This window comes from Dermacentor variabilis, chromosome 3 (genome assembly GCF_050947875.1).
Source record: "Dermacentor variabilis isolate Ectoservices chromosome 3, ASM5094787v1, whole genome shotgun sequence".
NCBI classification, from domain to species: domain Eukaryota; kingdom Metazoa; phylum Arthropoda; class Arachnida; order Ixodida; family Ixodidae; genus Dermacentor; species Dermacentor variabilis.
In genome coordinates this window covers 133859730-133880710 of record NC_134570.1, presented here as the reverse complement: position 1 = coordinate 133880710, position 20981 = coordinate 133859730, and the positions used below count along the sequence as shown (strand labels likewise).

General features: G+C 45.5%; 1 protein-coding gene across 1 annotated transcript in view; it reads right to left on the bottom strand.

Annotated features, from left to right (window-relative positions):
• Window positions 1–7343: 7343 nt before the first annotated feature.
• The window catches only part of LOC142574770 (neprilysin-11-like), a 31781-nt gene continuing 18143 nt past the window's right edge, over window positions 7344–20981 (bottom strand). The window contains exons 5-14 of the mRNA XM_075683786.1: window positions 19935–20015; window positions 18544–18677; window positions 16837–17044; window positions 14111–14215; window positions 13525–13575; window positions 12209–12336; window positions 9169–9224; window positions 9003–9054; window positions 8150–8217; window positions 7344–7483 (exon numbers count right to left, since the gene is read on the bottom strand). Of these exons, the coding sequence (XP_075539901.1) occupies window positions 7344–7483; window positions 8150–8217; window positions 9003–9054; window positions 9169–9224; window positions 12209–12336; window positions 13525–13575; window positions 14111–14215; window positions 16837–17044; window positions 18544–18677; window positions 19935–20015 (1023 nt within the window). The remainder of the gene's footprint in view (window positions 7484–8149; window positions 8218–9002; window positions 9055–9168; window positions 9225–12208; window positions 12337–13524; window positions 13576–14110; window positions 14216–16836; window positions 17045–18543; window positions 18678–19934; window positions 20016–20981) is intronic.

Sequence of the window (20981 nt, the reverse complement as noted above, 5' to 3'; positions counted from 1 at the left end):
AGGCACCTACAGAAATTAAGGAGGTTAGGAGACGGCGCGAGAAAATTCAGTGGTAATTTAGCAGTAAGTTTGAGAGAAATGCGCGAGAATTACGTCGCATCTCTTTGAGGTTCCGTACCCATGGTTTAAACATCGGTCATCGCATTGGAAAGTGTTGTTCAGGAGCGCATTTCACAAACGTCCTGCCTCTTCGAGGAGCAAATTGCAACTGACAGTGGTTCGGAGCAGACCACCGTCAGTGGCCTGCACGCACACATTCAATATATATATATACACCCTTTCGCACTGCTGACGCTAAGGGATTAACTTAAGTCTCAGCTTTGCTTTGGGGCGGTACACATGCATCTCCAGCGTTGGGCGGTATGTTCTACGAAGCTCAATCGCAGGAAAAACGAAGTAGTACTGAGCCCGAGGAAGATATGCATTCGGAAACGAAGCTTTCGCCTAGGGCTAACTCTGCAAGTGTGCGACAGCACCCGCCGTGGTCGCTCAGTGGCTATGGTGTTGGGCTGCTGAGAACGAGGTCGCGTTATCGAATCCCGGCATCGGCGGCCGCATTTCGATGGGGAACGAAATGCGAAAACAGCCGTGTGCTTAGATTTAGGTGCACGTTAAAGAACCCCAGGTGGTCGAAATTTCCGCAGTCCTCCACTACGGCGTGCCTCATAATCGTAAAGTGGTTTTGGCAAGTAAAACCCCATAATTTAAAGTGTGCGACAGCATACTGCGTGAAGTTTCGACAGGTGCGTGCGCATCACGGGCGACCTTGTTCATTCTTTGTTCATCAGAGTCCGTTCCTATACTTCGTATCAATTTGCGCACGCTGTGACGCGATCATTGAGCACATCTCAAATTTGCTGTTGCATACACTCTCAGAAAAGCTTACACCCTTTGAGTCGTATCTTGCCGCACAACAATAAAAGTCATCTCTCTTGTCCGAATTTCCTTTCTTTAACCTTGCAAGCCCGGTACTTCCCAGTAACGCACGGCGTCCGCGTTATCACGATGACAGCATTGCCGACAGGAAAGTAGAGGTCGCGGCGTTTTCAAGAAAGGAAATGCAAGCAATGCAGATGACGATTATTGTTGTGTGGCAGATATACACCCCAAAGGGTGTAAACTTTTGTAGAGTGTACATTCTTAGAAAATTTATACCGTTTGGGGTTTATCTTGTCCCACAACAATAATCGTCACCTGTCTTGTCCGCGTTTCCTTTCCTTAACGTTGTGAGCCCGGCACTTCCTAGTCACGAACGGCATGCGCGTTACAGTGTGACGCAGCATTCTCGACAGGAATGTAGCGAGCGCCGAATTTTCAAGAAAGGAAACGCAAGCAAGGCAGATGGCGATTATTGTTGTGGGACAAATATACACCCAAAAGGGTGCAACCGTTTTAAGAGTGTAAGGTTCAAGCAGGGTAAAGTGTGTTTACACTCTTAAACAAATTTACACCCTTTGGAGTGTACAGGCGCCCAAATCTTTAACTGGCGTGCGCGAGCGGCGACTTTTCCGTGCGTCAGCGCCGTATGACGGGGCGAGGCTGGAAACAGCTTAGCAGACGATGGGCCCAGCTGAGCGCGCTTTGTCCGTATGCACTTAGCCTCAGACTCTTTGCAGCCGCGCCCCGTCATACGGCGCTGACGCACGGAAAAGTCGCCGCTCGCGCGCGCCAGTTAAAGATTTGGGCGCCTGTACATTTGCAACACAACGATACGCGTCATCTGTCTTGCTTGTGTTTCTTGAAAACGTTACGCTCGCTGCTTTCCTGTCGAGAATGCACTGTCATGCTGATAACAGGCGTACGGTTCGTGACTTGGCAGTACCGGGCTCGCCGCGTTAATGAAAGGAAATGCGGACAAGACAGATGACGAGTATTGTTGTGGGGCAAAAAGGCTGTAATCTTGCTTAATAGTGTGCAATTCTACACTCCTAAAAAGTTTGCGCCTCTTGGTGCGTATCTCGTCCCACAAGATACACTCTAAAAAAGTTTACACCCTTTGAGTCGTATCTTGCCACACAACAACAAACGTCGTCTGTCTTGTCCGCATTTCCTTTCTTTAACGCTGCGAGCCCGGTACTTCCTAGTAACGAACGGCATGCGCGTTGTCTGCATGACATAGCATTGCCGACAGGAAAGTAGCGGGCGCGGAGTTTTCAATAAATGAAACGCAAGCAAGGCAGGCGACGATTATCGTTGTGTGGCAGATATGCACCCCAAAGGGTGTAAACATATTTTTAGAGTCTTATCGTCATCTGTCTTACCCGCATTTCGCTTTTTTTTTTTTCAACGCTGCAAGCCCGGTACTTCCAAGGCACGAATGGCATGCGCGTTATTAGACAGTTTTAGCTCGGCGTCCGCAGGAGCACTGCGTACGCAGCAAACCCGCGGAGGCGTCAGTGCACATGCGCAGAATGCAGGAGCACGCACGGTATCTTGCGTGCGCCCGCAGCTTTTCAAAAGCTGCGTAGCGTCCGCTGCGGGCTCAGCGGGCTGTTCTCGCGTGTTCTCGCGTGTCCGCGAGAGCGCGTTTTTCGATATCGCTCTTGCCGAAGATATGACTCCGGCTTGTGGTTTGACTTCGTGGCGGCTGATATTGGCTACACAGTTTCAGAAGGTGGCATATCGCGGCGCTGAGTAGCACACTACTGGTTCTTACTCGTGCAAGTAATCAATCCACTTGTCAACTTTCGCGTCCGGCCAACTATTGCCGTATCGTGCTCGCGCGCGTCGCTACACGCGCACAACCTCGCGCGCTGCGCACGAGGGCGGTTACGGACGCCCAACTAAATCTGTCTATTCACGTGACATAGCGTTCTGGACGGGAAAGTAGCGAGCGCAGCGTTTTGAAGAGAGGAACCGCAAGCAATGCAGATGACGATTATCGTTGTGGGAGAAATATACACTCCGAAGGGTGCAACTGTTTTAGGAACGTGTAAAGATATGTGTGACCGATGGTAGTATCGAACTTCTGACTGCGAGCACAGCAGCCCAATGCCTGCACTATTAGCAACGATAGCACGCAAGCTTCTCTAATCCCAAAGTCGCGCCTTTGAAGTGTCTGGCGCGTGCGTCACGCGCCATTCTCACGTCATTCTCTCATGGAAGATAGCGCTTTGAGTCATTTTGTTAGACTGCTCTCCTTTCGCAACGGGCCCGCATTTCCAAGGTGCGCTGCCTTTAGAACCGGCCTACATTTTCCGTCAGACGGATACCTATAGCAGTGTGTGAGAGGTCAGCCTATAATGGCATCGCATGAAAAGACCGCTATGCATTTTGGTCGTTTGGGTTATATGATTTCACGTTTACGAGTGCATTTACAAGTAGTGAGGCAGCTGCGAACTGTTAAATGCTATATAAAAAAGACCGACGAATCTGCTGACGTGGTACACATTGTGTTTCCCGTCTAGGCGCGGGAAATATTCGCGCGAACCAAGTTCCACGCCGGCTTAAGGTTACGTGCGCAATAAATCACTTGCGGATTCTGCTCATTGACTTTTTTATCCCCCTCTAACTGATTTCCCCTCATCGCTGAGATTCGCCAATTTACCCATATGTTCGAGTTTCAATACCTTCTCAGTTAAGGGCACACGCAACGCCTAACCATGACGCAAGGTCTGCATTATCCGATATGAAAATGGCCCTGACCTTTATGTTTCATGTGGGTTTCCTTCTTGTGCCCTGTGTGACCTGCATGTTTCCCTTTTCTATATGTGACCTTGAGGAAACATACTTCACGTGTGCCGCATCTTTACTCATTCTTTCGTACGATTCCAGTAAGCAAACATTTTTCTTGTAGGATTTGTCCTTTGTGTTTAAGGAAGTATGTTACTTGTATGTGCACTCTATGTAACCTAGCTGTGCACTCCCTCGAGTGCACATCCAGGTAACACAAGATGAACACATTGATCATCTGTTAACACATGCTGCAGATAGATCTACCTGTAATATGTAATATACATATAGTGCTGTATCCAGGTAAAAAAGGAGCTCAGCCGTTTCACACTTTGGCCTTGTGTGATGCTTTTCCTATGGTACTCTAAGAAAATCATACACTAAAGCTAGCTCACAAACAAATGCAAAACCTGCGGCCACTGCTAAAAATGAATTTCTTTGCAAAACTGCTTGTCGTTGCTCTGTTGACATTAGCACGGGCCCGCATTTCTTATTTATAAAGTGCGCTGCCTTTGGAACCGGCCTACATTTTCCGTCAGACAGATACCTATAGCATAGTATGCCCGTATGCAAGTATGCATAGTATGCCAGTATGCAAGTATGCCAGCCGCGATCCTGTAAATGCTTGCTTGGGCTGAGTAGTGGAAGTTGTATACGGAGCATGGCCGTATTTATTTGTTTGCGCGGGCATGCAGGTGGTACGGCTATTTCACTTCGCCCGAAGCTCCAGCTGCCGTAGCAAACGAGCCGTCACCACGTTTTGTCGTCTTTATTCCTTACGCTACGAGGCAATATGGTTCCGCGCATTCAAGACGAGGTCAAATATTCTCCAAAACACGACGGTTGGCGCCATGAGAAGCGTGTACATGGGCGGTAATCAGGAATTTCTGTTCGGCGGGTCTCGTAGCTGCCTGTATAGGCGGCCCGCCATTGCAAGCAGCCGTAGCTGCACGGGCTGCGCGCTGATTGGCTCGTGTCCACCAGCTAAAGTTCGCGCATAGCTTGCTTAAAGTCCCTATATATGTTTTTTAAAGAAGACAGCAAACCCAGGCACTTTGAATACAATAAATGGAGTTTAAATAAAGGCCTTCTTTCCAGTTACAACTTTCTCTGTGTAACAAAATTAAATCGCGATGACCGTGCTTTTGCAAACTGCATTTTTCAGAAGCGAACGTAGGTGTTGGAGTCTACATTCACTTGTTACCCGCAGTACGGGGTTTTCGCAATGGGAAGTGTATGCCCGGTAAAGTTACTCGACGTTATATTCAGCTGGGCCGCTGGGCCATGTTGTGTGGCCATGACTGCTCGTTGCAGTAAGACTGTAATTTAATCATATTTCGGAAATGCCTAGATAAAAATGTGGTCCCTGTCGTGTGCATTAACCATAACGAAACCCCTGGACTCGTGCAACGCTATTATTTCGCCTTATGTTTCACGCCAGTCTGTAGTATGTACTACAGCGCCCAGCCGAGCTGCCTTTGTTCTCATCTGTCCTAGTTCTCTTCTGAGAAACGTTGTACTGTGGCTTCAAATCATGGCGTGTGGAAGAACTTGTTGACAGTCGTGCTTTTGTTTGCTGGAGTTCGCCGGCGATTCGGGAGTGTTTGCGGCGCGAAGAGCGTTGGTGCCGCGGTACCCGCGAGATCAAGGGGCGTTTGATGACTTTGCATCTTGAAAGGTAAGCATGTCTCGTGCTTGCGCGCATTCTTATAGCTTGTAGTTCATCTAATAAGCTTTGTGCAATGAGAACAGAGCGCTTTCGGAGCGTAGGTTCATGTTACTGCGCACATTTAAGAAATAAAATTACGAAAGTATCTGTGAAATGTATTACTTCATGTTGCTTACTTTCTTTCGGCAGTGAAGTATGTGCTACCACCCGTGAGTGCGGTTAGTGAATGCCCAAGTATTTATATAAACGCTGAAAGCTACTGTTTCTTCGGTAGTTTTCCGACAAGAAATTCTTCCGTATATATGCGTTTCCGCAGGTTACATGTGTACTGCATGTCGATTTGTCATGAGCAGCACGAATGGGCACGCGACAGCTGTGTTTAACAATTGCGCACACATTCGCTTGTGGGAAGTTTTTTTTTTTATAGATACAGTTAACTTGCAGTCCAGCTTCGCGAGAACCTGTCTACATTGTTTGTTTTCTTGGATGTATTCGCGTAGTTGTATTCCATATTGCACGGCAATTATAGGTCAATATTACAAAAGCCAAGATTCTTTTTTAATAGAGACGTATAGATCAGACGCCGGCTTTTATTATTATTTGCATCTGCAGAACATTACACCGTGGATTGCAGCAATGGATAATAGAATAAGGCGTGCAATTTTGAAGCCGTGCTTTCCACTCAGTGTTTGCATCTCTTATCACCCACCGTTCACGTGCGGTTATTACTGTTAACTCGGGCGCAGTGTCAGTCAGACTACTGAGGAAAAGGAATAGCAGTTTCGTACGTGGCTGGACGGGCAGATAGCAAGATCACAGTCTGTTTGAAAGAACAGTTAGTTTGAGGCTTTAGTGTTGCCATAGCGTTTATGAACTATCTTTTAACTTCTTCACGCTTATTAGCTGTGTACATGCAGGCAAACTGTGCTTGCCTATATGAAATCAATTGCATAAGTGAAATCTTTGGCTTTTAAGTGTGTGGTTTCTTTTTCAGGTGCCGACCGAGTTCTGATCCAAGCACCACATTCCAGAGGTACGTCCGCTTTGAGCAGACGTGCTATATCGAATAACAAGCAGATAGTCCAATAAACTACTTGTAGTCTCAAAGAAACCGTTGCAAAGTATAGTGAAAATTTTCAGGTAAATACCGAAGCAGTTGTGCGACCTGAAATCTTTCTATCCGAATATTACACTTTATATTTGTGAGAAAAACATATTTAGGACAGCAACAACACTGCAATGAGGAAGGTACAGGTCGTACTGCAAGTGTTATATGTACTAAAATTATCATTATGGAACAACCTCGCGTGACTTTCTGCGCCATACAGCAAAGTTCTCATCAATATTCTGCATATTGTGGAGAACAGTAACGTTATAATGACAACCAATGCGAAATTTTAAATGTCACAAAATGTGCATAAATGTAAAATTGGCACAGGGAACTCGTCATCTATGCAAGTCTACATAAGATACAGAATTTTATCAGTAGGGCCACATAAAGGGTGCATTAAGGTGGGACACATGTAGGAATCGTCAAAGCAGTGGCCAAATTTCAAGTTCTAGGATACATGAAGTACGGTGACATCAAGGACGGGCACATGCACGAAACATACAAGCAGCAGCCAAATTTCCACATGTAGGAAACATAAAGGATGGTAGCTCGTGGGAACTCCAGGAAACATACAGTACACATAAAGGACATACCCATTTTCTTAAGGGATGCCCCGTCTTTGGTCGATGAAAGGATGCCGTAATTTTCTATGCGAATTGGGTAATCTTTATTTCAGTGTAGGAGAATACTCCTGGCAAGGAGTGAAGAATTTCGATAAAAGCATTCCCTTCTTCGTGCGTTACAATATGCGCTTTCCACGAGCCGAACGCCTAATGAAAGTCGGTGTTTTGATACTTCTCTACCAGCAAATGCAGCTTTTTGTAGGGGGCAGCCATCTTTAGTAGTGGCTTGCGGGAAATGGTGGAAAGGGCGTTATTGATAAGTCTAAGACTACTCTATGGCATGCTTGTCGGCAGTGCTCGGCGACGGCTTCTTCATAAGCCGCTGCGTCGATGAAACCTGCAGCTTCTGCTTGGGCCGCGGCGAGACATAGCGACATGGGTGGAGATTAATTGCTCTTGCTCGAAATCCTGGTGCGAGAGTGAAAATATTCTGGCTCAGACTGCCTGGGCACCCCTGACAGACAGGTGTATTTTGCTGTAGCGGAGCCGGGCAGCAGTTCGCCCGAGAAGGTAGCGCAGTTCGGTTACCGAAGAAAACGCTCAAGCTTTGCGGTTTCTGTGTGCTTATTGACCGTTACTGAAAACAAGTACGCAACTAAAATGAATACTTTGAACTGAAATCTTCCACAGACGACTATTGTGAGCCACGTTTAGCCCGGTGCTTTTAAACTCATTACGCAGTGAAGCCCTGAGGCCAGAAGAGACCGTTTTTTTTTTTCATGCAGAGCGCAATCTTATTCAACCGTAAAATCTTTAGTGTTTCGGAAGCGAAATCGAAGGCTCCCAACGTGGTGCTCGGAAGATGGTGATGTACTGGAAGCATCAGCCATTAACTTTAACGGCTCAGACTGGCGTAGTCCTGACGCGTACGCATTTCGTTTACATAAAGATTGGGCGGATATTATGCGTTGCAAGAAATAAACTATGACGTTTACATAAGTGTAGTGCTCTAGTAGAACAATGTAGTGCGGTGGCTCTTTTATATAAATTGGGGGGGGGGGTAGTGTTGGTAAAACCTTTTATTGAGACCAGCAATGATTGCGCCGCACAAAATTCAAAAGCTTATTTTCTCACCTGTGAACACGATAGCTTCCATAAACTTGATCGATATCATAGCGCCTATGGTACTGAATGCATACACGCTGTGATGGTAGAAGAAGGCGATGTCACTGCACTTGAATAACAAACTACACGCGTCTCGCGAATGGGCGAAAAACAATGTCGCAGTTTCGCCCGAGAGGAAAAACATCAACTGCGACTGCAAATTATTGGACAGCTATAAGAGGTAAGGATAGTAGTTTTATCTTACAATCTTTAGTATCTTTATCTGTACATTCTTCTCGAAATTCGCTTACTAACAAAATTAACAAGAATTGCCCTTCATGGTGCTTGTCGCTTCAACGCGAACTAAGCTGTGAGAACACAGCGCGGCAACTGTGTTACGTGGTAACTTGAGCCGTACAAGCAGAATTTTAGCACGTCTAATAGGTAACTTTATTCCTTGTAGTCCTAATCACGGCCCCTGATTTTTTTTAGTTGTACAATGCCTAAATAATTCTTTAACGAAATACTTGCCCTAGCATAATCAAGAAAGTGGTTGACTGATGGAGTGGCGCGTTGTCATACGAAGTCTATAAAGAGGAATAAGGTGCCTCGCAAAGGCTAGCCAACGTTTCGATAGGAGCACTTTTCATCGAAACCTTGTTCAGCCTTTCCGGGCTACCTCATCTCTCTTTATAACTTTTATATAACGATTGCCCAACAATATTAACTATGCTACGCAGTTGAAAGATTGTTTGAAGTATCGTATACGTGTCAGCTTAAATTGCAGGCATAACATAGATTTGCTACTGATAGCAGACAGAACTTGTCTATAGTACACGATTGCCAGCTTGTAGAATTCGTTAGAAAATATCGGTATACATACGGAGGAAGTTCAGTCAGCATCGTCGCGTTGTGGATCATAACTATCGGGATCACTGAAAGCAAAAATAGCCCCATGTAAGCTCGCGACAAATTCACGACATGGAATGCATACTAAGTGTATGCACTCATAGTCAAATGACACCTAATCGAAGTTGTCTTTGCCTTACCTAACTTGTTACACCAATGCAAGTAATGAACATTGGTTGAAAATGGTGTGATGTACCTGCAATGAAGAATTTTTACAACTCACACATTAAGTGCTAAGGATCATTGGAACAATACATTCAATAAGCGTTGGTCTTCAATGTAGCATAGGTTGAGGCGAGGCGCTGAAAAGGATTTTTATAGAACAATGCTTGCGTTTGTATCAGTTATTGGCGATTCATTATGGCTTTTGCAAAAGAAATTTAACAGATAAAACGGAAAAATGGGAAAAGCGTAAATAGGAACACCACACCATCATTGTTCTACTTTAGTGTCGCCTCCTTCCGTGTTTTTGGGGCGAAGGTTAAGGTTAACCAAGGTTAATTAAGGTTAAGGAGTCAGGTGTCCACAGGGATCAATGGAGGGACTAACGCGGTGACATCGTCGGTGAAGTTCCTTTGATTAAGCCTGATAAACGGGGAACCATTATATAAACACCGCTCACGTGTTCTGCTCTTTGCTTTGTTTATTGTTTTTAATGTTTGATTGTCTTATTTAAAAGTGTAATACACTTCAGAGTGTTCATGCCTTCCTGACCAAAAGAATTGCAGTACTCTATTGATCGTACGTCGGCAAGCGTTATAATGTCCCTATGCTAGCAATGCTACCACATATTACGCACTTGAACCAAGGAGCCTGGAGTACCTATATTACTGAGAACAATTTGCCCATTATAAAGTGCTTATAGGCATCGTGAGCTAAAGTTAGACCACATAGCCAAGCCAGTAGAGAAAGCGTATCTTGCAAGAGAAGCTAAGGCCCAACTGCACGCACGCTTGCCGACGCGTGAAAGCTCGCGCTGGCGCGCCTTGCGTTTGTCGCGCATCGAGAGGAATGACGGTTTGCATATGCAAGACACACGCCCCAGCGCCCGTCTACTTGGGTCACTGACAGGCGCTTTGACAGACATCGTCTGTTATGCTCAGTGCCTCGAAATGCTGAAATGCAGATAAACGCAATCGTTTTATATTTAGCGCCGAGAAAAATAATTAGGAGTTCGTTCGTTCTGTTAATGTGGATAACCAGCGTAGATGTTGTACATCACTCAGGGTTAGACAACGCTACATGTGGTTATTTTCATGATTTCACAATGGTAGTGGCAATGACTCTGTGATTACTATGATATACACTGATAGGCGCGGTTACAATCTTAGCCTGATTTTGGCCATAAGTAAATTTATAGGTGACCGCTGTTGAGTAGCAGTGTGATTTGTATTGGTGTGGAACTTTAAACCGAACTCTTCTAGCACAAACTGAGTGAGCCATTTCTTGTCTGGTTTTGAAATGTCCGCATTGAAGTCTCTAGCGATGATCACACGCGTAGCGTCATGGCGGCTAAGCCATGCAAGTGCCTGGTCATGGACTTGTCAATATCACGCTCGCGTGTTCCTGGAGGTTGTACACAGTGCATATTACAATTCTGTCTTTCGATTGTACGGCACAACCATCCCCAGAGTCGGTGGCCTTGTCCTTTTGCGAGTCAAGGGTGCAGGAGTGTAGATACATTTTGTCCTCTGCGCATATGGCAACGCCTCCTGATCGGGAGTCCATGTGCTGTTCGCAAACGATTCCATTAAACCAACCAACTTGAAACAATTCACTTTGATTTATTTATTTCATTTATATTTATTTTTAATTATTATTATTAGGGGCGAAGTGCTTGAATCCTGATTCAGCTGTACCGCGGCTTGGCTCGGTATTGCGCAATCTCGGGGATCTGCCCACGCTTACCTTCTTTATTGTTTATGCACAAACATGTACAATACATTGAACCATAGCCACACATAGCTTCGCTGTTTAGACACATTCTTGCACGACAGAAGTGTGCTTCACTGAGTGTTGATTGTACCACGCCGTAGCTGCGTAGCCAGGCTCGTGAAAATGCGAGGCAGCCAGAGCCCGATATCTGTCGGGAGCAGATATCCGTGCTCGCACCGCGCATCGACGCATACGAACTTGCCCGCCCCATCTTTGCATGGGTAGGCGCGGCGGCACGAGCTTTCGCGCGCCGGCAAGCATACGTGAAGTTTGGCCTTTACGCTTTCGCGGTGTCCTCGACGCGACAATTTCTGCCTTCCGCAAAGGCAGTACAACGTTGCAGGCTGTGTATGACTATACGACATGGGAGCAAAGTCCCATAAATGACGCGTCCTAAGGCTGCCATGGATCGGCCAACGATTCGCTATTTAAATTCCAGCAAGCCATAAAACTAGCACGCGTCTGTTTTGTTCAGAGTGGCGCCTCCGTTCCGGCGTCGGCAGAACTTGTATAAAGTTGAAACAGCCGTAACACCATCTGGTCAGTACCCGGTGCCTATAGAGAATGTAGCTATTTGCATTTCTTTCTATTAACAAAAAAAAGTCATCACTAGCATATTTTCTTACAGTATCTGCCATATTCAACTAGAAATTATGGCACCAGCTCGTACTTAACGAAGGACAGGAGGGTCCTCATCTCCCCGACTGAGTCTGTTCCATTTGCCATAATATTTTTAGGATGGAGGAAGTATATCTCTGGAGATTTCGGGTGACAGTGGTCCTTGCAACAGCCACCACTTGTACCTAGGTTTAACTGTATGAAGACGATGCCGAGTGCACGAAATAATCTACTCCAGCCCCTGCAGCGGATCCTCACCAATTACTTTAGACATGGTCTAGGACAAAGACAGTCCGCGCAAGTCTGCTTAAGGGTGTGAAGTTGACAAGTGATCAGCCTCAACATATTCAACGATGGCTCATGGGCAATACATATCACAAGTAGCTGTTGCACTATCTGCATTAGACAAGCTTCCATGCTTATATGTTATTTAATTTTGGCATTATGTCGCATGGTTACCTATGCCTATGGAGATGAAAAAAAAATCTGCAAGATTGGTTACGTCTGTAGCATGCGCACCCAAAGTAATTAGAACTCACAGAAACACGGAGGCTCGTACAAGATAAAAAAGTTTGCCAGTCACTGCGGTGTTGAGAAGTTGTTGCTTGTCAATAATGTCCCGCTCACCCATGCCCTTTGCAGTCATCACCCGTGTCATTTCTTAGGAGCCACTTAAGTAATTTCGCAGTCGCATTCCGCCTGAAGTTCAACTCTATCCCAGCAAAAGGAAAGTCGTCATGCCACACGTCAACAACCTTCAAAGAGAACACAGAGAAGCGTTAAACAAGCTCACAGAAATAAAGTCAAGCAAGAACAAATAAAGCAGCACTACTGATTCTGATTAGTCTGAACCATAGTGACACAAAACATAAACTCATAGCAAATCATTCTAGCGTTATGCTATCTGCGAAAGCTTCCTAGTGGAGGTAGCAATGTGACTTGCATAAAAGTGGCCATGTAACGCTTTGAAGCAGTGCGGGCTTAATTAAGTTGCTGAAGGAAACTAAAGTAGTCTTGGTTGTGGCGGTGGCAAAACCTTTGGTGGCGAAGAATGATTAGGTAGTGTCTAACGTTCCTGAAAAGAACGAAAAGCGGGGTTTCAACTTAGCCAGTGCTTGTTTGTCCAGGATGCCGTGAGCTGCTTCATAAGTTGGAACGTTTTCTTCTAACAGGAAGAACACGACATTCCAGCTGCTATCACAATTCGCAAAGTGTACCCACCAGATCTTTATATACGTGACTGAACAGGTAAACGCCGCTCAGTGGCTCCAAACCTAACTTAATTTCATCTCTGTCATAGCGCACGGAACCGGAATTGTGCGCCTAGCTCGAAGTATTACTTGACCGCATTCGCGCATGAAAGACGCGAATCTGGCGCCCGGAATTACGCACTGCTCCATGAATCACGCGCTATGAAAAAAAAAAAAAACTAGTTTTTACAGAGCTCCGCGCGCCGTTTCTATTTCTGAACAAAACCGGCAAAGTAATTTCTTGTCTTGTTAAGATGCATCGCAATGACATTAGAAACATATATCCTGCGTGCCTGCATATTTACTTTAAAAATGGATTGTGCGAGATAGGGATACATTATAGGATACATAGGATACATTATGAAAATTTTCATACACTGCAAGTTGTGTGGCGCTGTTTAGTATGCGTTCCTACGCAAGGTTTTCTGAAGCGGAACTAAGTATACAATGACCTGTGAACAGCCTAATTGGACAAGCAAACCATACATAGGTGCTTGATGATGTGGTCCCCACTAGTTGATCTGCGCAAAGTTTCTTTTTTTTTCCGCGTTGAAGAAACCTGATGAGCCTCTCTTTTTATTAATGTAATATTGGGGGTCGACATGCTACAGCAGAACTAGAAAAAAATCGCCAGTGAAACCATAACTTAACAGTCCTCGCACCGCACCGTTTCCACTATTATCTATCGCTCACCCCGTCGTCTGATGTCTCCCCGTCAGAAATTTCTATCTTCATGGCTTTAATCTGCGATAAAATGTAAAAGAAAGGCACTCGTTGTAAATACAAGAAATATATTTTGTTCGAAGGAAGGAAACCACTTATTGCCCCAAATAAGAGGGAAGTTTTCTAAGCTTTGTCAGTCCATCAGTATAAAAACAAACAAGCAATGGTGACTCCTTAGTATGTTCTTACTGGCATGTCCTAGCTCCTACTTGAGAAAGAAGCGCCTGTTTGCGTAGCAGACTGCGTGCCCAACAACTATTGTACAACAGCAATAGAACAGAACGCCAAGACTGCACTTTTTCATAGAAATAATACGATAGCGCTTCCTAGTTAAGTACGATGGATGAAATTCACAACTAGAACATAACTTCAATGAATGATAAGAAGACAAGCATCATTTTAAGTAACTCTTTAGGATTGTTTGGTGCTCTTGTAAGAGCCCGAGACATAGCGTCGAGCGATTGGCGCAATGTAACACAAGGAACGTTGTTTTCCTCTAGACCGAATGAGGCGTGCATCCCATAGAACGCAACAAATAAGGGCTCCCTCACTGTACCTTCCTCATAGCGACTTCCTTGGTTTCTCTGTCCATCCAGCCCAGCCAGCGCACTTGACCCAAAAATGTCTCGCGGAGCTCATGGGCAATCCTCAGTACGTATACCTGTGACAGAACAAAAAAATATCCATGCGGTAAGTTATAGAAACGCACACCGATATGAATTCAGTTTTGGCAGTCGCCTCCAAGCTGACTACACCAGACCATCTAGGCTCACGTTGCAGCGACAATGTATTGATTGGCATCTGTATGTTCAGCAGTTATATGTGCCATTTTACCACGCTAAGCAAAGTGCAGCAATGATGGAATTTACTGACGCTTAGGGTTGCTTAGTGGAATACTTGTATCCAGTTTTTTTCGAAGAGCACTAGTACCCGCGGCCGCTTTCACAGAAGCAAGCAAGAAAGGTAGCCTGATTGTAATTTGCGCGGTGAGGTGATTAAATGCCCTGCCCTAGCAGCATCTGCTGATGTGGCAATGCCAAACACGATAACAACCGTAGATTGTCGTCTAAGTTATGACGGCTCCCTATATCTCTCAGTATGCGACTTTATGCAGCATTCAGTATTAAACAACGTGTGCATCTCAGAGGTGTACACCTCCGCCGCGGTACTCCACTGGCTATGGCGTTGCGCTGCTGAACTTCAGGTCGCGGGTTCGATCCCGAAAGTTGTATTCCGATGGCCGTGGAATGTAAAAAGGCGCCCGTGTACCGTGGATTAGGTACATGATCAAGCAGCCCAGGCGTTGAAAATTAATCCGGAGGTAACCACTTCGGCGTTCCCCTGCACTTAAAAATTTTGGTATATACGTCTTACAAAAGGCAGTAGCAAGTAAAGCAGGCGGGCTACGACCTTTCGTGAAAAAAAATTTCCCACGTGATAGACATGGGTCAGAAAAAAATTACGGCTGAAATAAGCTCACGGTGAGCGTTGACGGTAATGCGAAAGCAATCGAGGAAGGTAGCGAAGACCACATTCCTGAAGTCACGCTTATTTGACACGTGTTCTGGTAATCTTGAGACTTTCGCTGTTTCGGCTATATGCCACATACTGCGATATTGTCCTGCTCTGCTATGGCACTCGCTTGCCAAGGTCACCCACGAGTATGAAGGCACGATGACAACTGCATGACAATGGCAATGGAATGACCAAAAAAGAAAGAATAATATCGATGGAACGACAAAGGCGTATAACGAGGACAGCATGACGACAGCGATATGTAGGTTCTATATATGACGATGTTACAACGACGGCAACGTGACGACGACATGGCGCAAATGAGATGACGATGGCTGTATTACGACAATCGCATGACGATGACGAATCACCACAACCGGATGAAAAAATAAGAATAATGACGATGGCACGACGAAGGCGGCAGGATGACGACGGTATGACAAGGGTTGCATAACGGAGTGTTTGTGACGACGACGTAACGACGACGATGGCATGGCAACGGCGGCACGATTGAATGACGACAGCATGGTTATGATAAAACGATGGACTACGAATGACGTATTTGGAACGACGAAGGTGGTTTGGTAACGACATCATCACGACAATACAATGATGATACTGAAGTGATCTCGATGACGAAACAACAGCGTGGCTACGATGGCATGACAAAAACGATATGGCAAAGAGCGCTTGACGATGATTGTATGACGATCATGCAGTGACGACGATGGCACGACGACGGCATTAGGACAATAGTAAGATGACGAATGTATAATGACGTTGGCGTGACAATGACTGTATCACGAAAGCTGTATGACTAGGGTAAGGTGACGACGATGGCATGAAGAAAGTCGCGTGAAAAAGGTACAGTGAAGATGATGGCACGAACACGAAGGCATTACGACGACAATCTGACAATGAATACACGATAGCGATTGCCTGCTATTAGACGCCTAGGAACACGGTGTCGGAGTAGAAGGTGCAACGACGAGGGCACGACGTGAGTAAGATCGCGTATTTGGAATGACGACCATGTAATGATCACGATGGCATCATGACCAGAAGCACATACCACTTGGTTGGCGTAAGAGTCTACACAGACAGACAGACAGACAGACAGACAGACAGACAGACAGACAGACAGACAGACAGACAGACAGACAGACAGACAGACAGACAGATAGACAGATAGATAGATAGACAGATAGATAGATAGACAGATAGACAGATAGATAGATAGATAGATAGATAGATAGATAGATAGATAGATAGATAGATAGATAGATAGATAGATAGATGGTAAGTACATGGTGGAAAAGAATTTGTCGAGATCACGTGAACTAAGCCAGAACTTGCTGCGGACCAGAAATTGCTGAGCAAGAGAGAGCGAAACAACATCATTGAAATAAAGAATGCGCGTGGAGTGTGGAGCACACTTCGATGTCCCCACTAGCTATTGCGGCTCGCCAGGCCTAGTCGAGGGCCGCCAATTGGTTTCCCAAGTCCCGTTCGCAAAGTCGCGCCTCCCACGACCAATTGCTCAGCAAAAAAAGGGAAAGGGCCACCTGATGATGATTCGGCACCAGCAGTGACCAACCTCGAGTGAAACTAGTCACATATTGAGCATTACAAGGATGAACTGAGTGCCGCCACTGTGACGGACGAACTGCAACGGCACGCTGGCAGATGATAGCGATATCAGGCGAGTTGAATGTACAGGCAGAAGGGAAAGATCGGATGGATAGATGTCGAATGCTACAGACTTACGCAAGCTCTTCGGTACGATGTAGCCTGGAAGACAATTCTGGCGCTGGTCGCAGGCGCCATCTTCATGGCAAGCCTTGCGCACGTCTCCACTGTGTTCCGTGTGCTGATTACGTCACCGCCGGTGTGGTAGAAGTTGGGCTGATGCTTGAAGGCGATGTGCCCGAGGCTGTCCACCATCAGCCATCCCAGATAATTCACTAATGCGCGCCTGCGTCGGTGCGTAAGAAAGAAAACCACGACACGTTTAACCCTCGAAATAAAGAAAACTATACAGAGGTTATGCTCACTCCACTAGGACAGTGGATGTGAGGTAAAGCTAAGACAAGAGCAGTACAGGAGGTACTTCGTCCTAAAAGGTGAAGCACGTGGATTACCTGTGAAGCTCGCACAAATGTTTTAGCCAGCGTCCCTCACTACCACGGCGACGTATATGGTACATCAATTCAGCGGCAGGTGTGTACATTCACACGCGAGACTCCTTTTACGCATGCACAATAACCCTAGAAACTTGACGGAACTTCGGCCGCCGCTGTAGGGTAATAGAAAAGCGCATGAAGCTCAACTAGGAGGGTGCGGGTTTGGTTCCCAGCTGCAGCAAGTTGCCTTTTTGTGCAGTTTCAATCCCCTTTTCCTTGTTATCTAATTTTTTAAAGACATTTTCCCCTATGCTTTCTCTGTCAGTATTGTCTATTTGCCACACGGATCCAGGTAACGGGTCTTACCAAGACAGTGTTAACATGCATAATAGTTTATATATTTTCACCCACCGTTTTCCAGCATCTAACGAATTGCGTAAGGTTATCGCCCAGCGCAAGACGCGCCTTCCTTTGCTCTAACTTTCTCGGATTTTGTCGCGAATTCTATAGTGAGGGAACCTTCTTTAATCTGTTTGCGTAATTGATGCGAATAGTGATAAATTCTGGAACACACGCAAGCACCAGTAATTATGCTGGAATCTACAACGAGGCGTTTATAAAGAGCCTACGCGCTTGAGGCATACAGATCAGATTTTGAAGACTGACGAATGTGAGGTATAATAGTTTCGCGGAAACCCGCAAGATGCAGGGAAGTAATTAATAAAGGGAAAATGAGAAATCCACCTAATCATTAGCTCCGATGGTAGAGCAGCTGCCCCGGAAAAGCGGTGGTCCCCGGTTCGAGTCCCAGACCAGGACGATCTTTTTTTCAACTGCAAGGCTTTTCTTTCGAGGAAACCGCATGCGTTTCCTTTGTAGCAATTGCTACGATTGAGTGGATGTCTGACTTTCCCTTTAATAATTACTTCCCTTCACCTTGCGAGTTTCCGCAGAACTATTACGTCAAACTCTTGCCTTTTTGCTTCGAGTTGTCGATAAATTCGGTTTCACCCTGCCATCTGCTGGCCGTCTCGTTAGCTCAGATGGTAGAGCGGCTGCCCAGGATAGGCGGTGATGCCGGGTTAGAGTCCCGGACTAAGCCTAGTTTTTATTCAACTACGAGGCTTTTTTTTCGAGGAACCCGTATGGGTTTTTTTTTTGTAGCAATTGATACGATTGGGTGGATGTCTCATTTTCTCCTTAATAATTAACTGATGAATGTGCTCTCCTCTGTGGTTGTGCTTCAGTGTTACTTGCTTTTCTGGGCAAAAGTTCGTACTATCAGGAGATAGTGTTCATCACTCAATTGTGCCACTGCCTGGTTTTTACCGTCACGAGAAAGAACACTTGCTTGTTATAAGGGTCGCTGAAAAGCCTCGTCAGGTATTCCAGGTAGGCCATGTTCCAGATGTTTACAGCCGCGTCTCTGACGGAATAGTTGTCGCGGTCGCCGTAAAAATCGGCAAGAAAGTAGTGCCAGTCTGTCTGCAGAAAATACAAAACAAAAAAACACTTGCACCCACACACGTATAAACCTTTGGCATCCTTAGTTGCTTGCGCCAGTAATGCGGGCAACTAGGTGCATATGTTTTCTTTCGTTTCATCCAGGCGCATCCCAAAGATACATCCACATTTCACGGGTGCGAAGCACACTTGTTTCTGAATAAAGCCACGATGCCGAACGAATTGCGGGATGTTATTTTCTTAAAAGCCCCGATGGCGTTACATGCGAGAGATTATGATACAATAGGAGGATACGAGTTGAGAAGGTCGCAGTGAAGCAATAAAATTAACAAAATAACCTTCGAAAACTAGTCTCCGATCGCCAAGCTAGACAGCGCATCATGAGGGACGCCCTGGCGGCGGGCTTCGAATTAATACTGACGTGCAGAAGAATAGAAAAGCGGGCGACCTATCCATTTCTTGTCCACTGCCACAAACTGACAAAGACAACAGAAATAGGATGGGACAGGCGCTGGTCTGACAATAGAAATTTGATTTGGAAGCAACAGGACTATATAAATAATGAAAAGGAAATCAAGCAGATCACGCGTATGACAGACGTCACGCAACCACGAACAATCAATAAACGCAAACTCGTCATTCTACAGAGAACGTGACTGTTGACTAAAACACACGTCCTTATTCTTGATGATTTTTATACGCCTGTACTACTTCACGCGTCCGAATATCGCGCCATTTCATAAAGACCGAGCTAACCGCAAACGGAGGCACGCAGCCGCAACCACGGCAATGACCGGCAAGATGCCAAGACGCAGCTCCTTTTAAATAGTTAGAATGCCCACGTGACCTGAAACTGATACACCGGCCTGTCAGCTCCATGTGCACGCTTCCGCATGTCAACAAAATCCTGTGAACCACCCCAGAGGAACAATCGGCGTGCATGTTTTACAGAACAACCGTTGAGACTACAACCGTTGAGACAGTGCTTGATTCAGTTACATCCAGATACAATGCTTGATCCAGAGCAACGCTTGACCGGTACTCTTGCTGTTGTGTTTGTCAGCTGCCGCTGTGCGAAAATTCATTTTGACCATTTAAGGTTTTTTAACGTGCGCCTAAATTTTTTAGTACACAAGCGTGCTTGAATTTCGCCCCCCCTCGTACAGATTTCAACGACATCGAACGGATTACGAAGGAGGACAGCAGACTCATACCGCGCTATATACGGCTGGAAAAAATCCACACCCTATTTCACTTATATTACAGGGAAGAACTTACCAACGAATCGCGCGCAGATAAGTTCTGCAGCGGAACACTTCCGATGTAGTAATCTTGGGGAGTTGGTTTGAGCCGAAACATCTGCGAAAGAAACAGCGCGATGGAACTGTAGGTTAACATGGGACAACGTCCGAAGGATTACCTCAGTGACACAAGGATGTCTCGAGTTTCGTTCTGTGGTACGTTACGGCGTGCCAGGGTAGCTCAACTTGTATGCCTAATAGTCGATAGAAAAGAATAAATGCCTCATTATATAGAGGCCAATGGATATTCTTGAAACTCCGAAATAACGAACGGCCGCCAAATTCTATAACACATTGAAATGCTTGCTCGTGCTTCATGGCTGCTAGATGCAGGACTTTGTCAGTGTCCAGCCTAATAGTTCCGGTGTATGCATGGCTGGAGAATCAAGTAGTAGTCAGGGGTAAACCAAGAATGCCGGCTTGGACGCTTTCAAAGGAGTGTTACGAAATTCTTGGGCTACTTATTTTCTAAATCAACATAGTTGAATAGACTGCGGCTTACGACCTCTCGAAGAGAGCTGCGGTTAGTCGAAGCGCAGCCAATGACAGAGAGCACAGCTAAGATATGGTCGCAGAAAAGCTCCCTCATTTTAGCTTCGAAAGCGAGAATGGTTAGATGGAGCTGCATATAATGGTTGTGTAATTCCTTGCTTTAGTGCAGATTATTATTATTACTATTATTATTATTATTATTATTATTATTATTATTATTATTATTATTATTAGTAGTAGTAGTAGTAGTAGTAGTAGTAGTAGCAGTAGTAGTAGTAGTAGCAGTAGTAGTAGTCGAGGTAGTAATAGTAGTCGTACAAGAAGAAAAAATACACATCAAGCACGCTGACAAAAGTGGCCCGTTCAGCTACAAGAGCTAAGGTTGGGAGAAGTTGGCTTTACATATAGAATGAGTGCAACGCACTGCTGCTAAATAAGGCGCAAGGACGTAAAGAAGTATTATTCAGTGTCTTCTGCGTCTTTTCTTTTCGTCCTTTCGATTTATTTCACAGTAGCGCGCTACAGTGAGTCA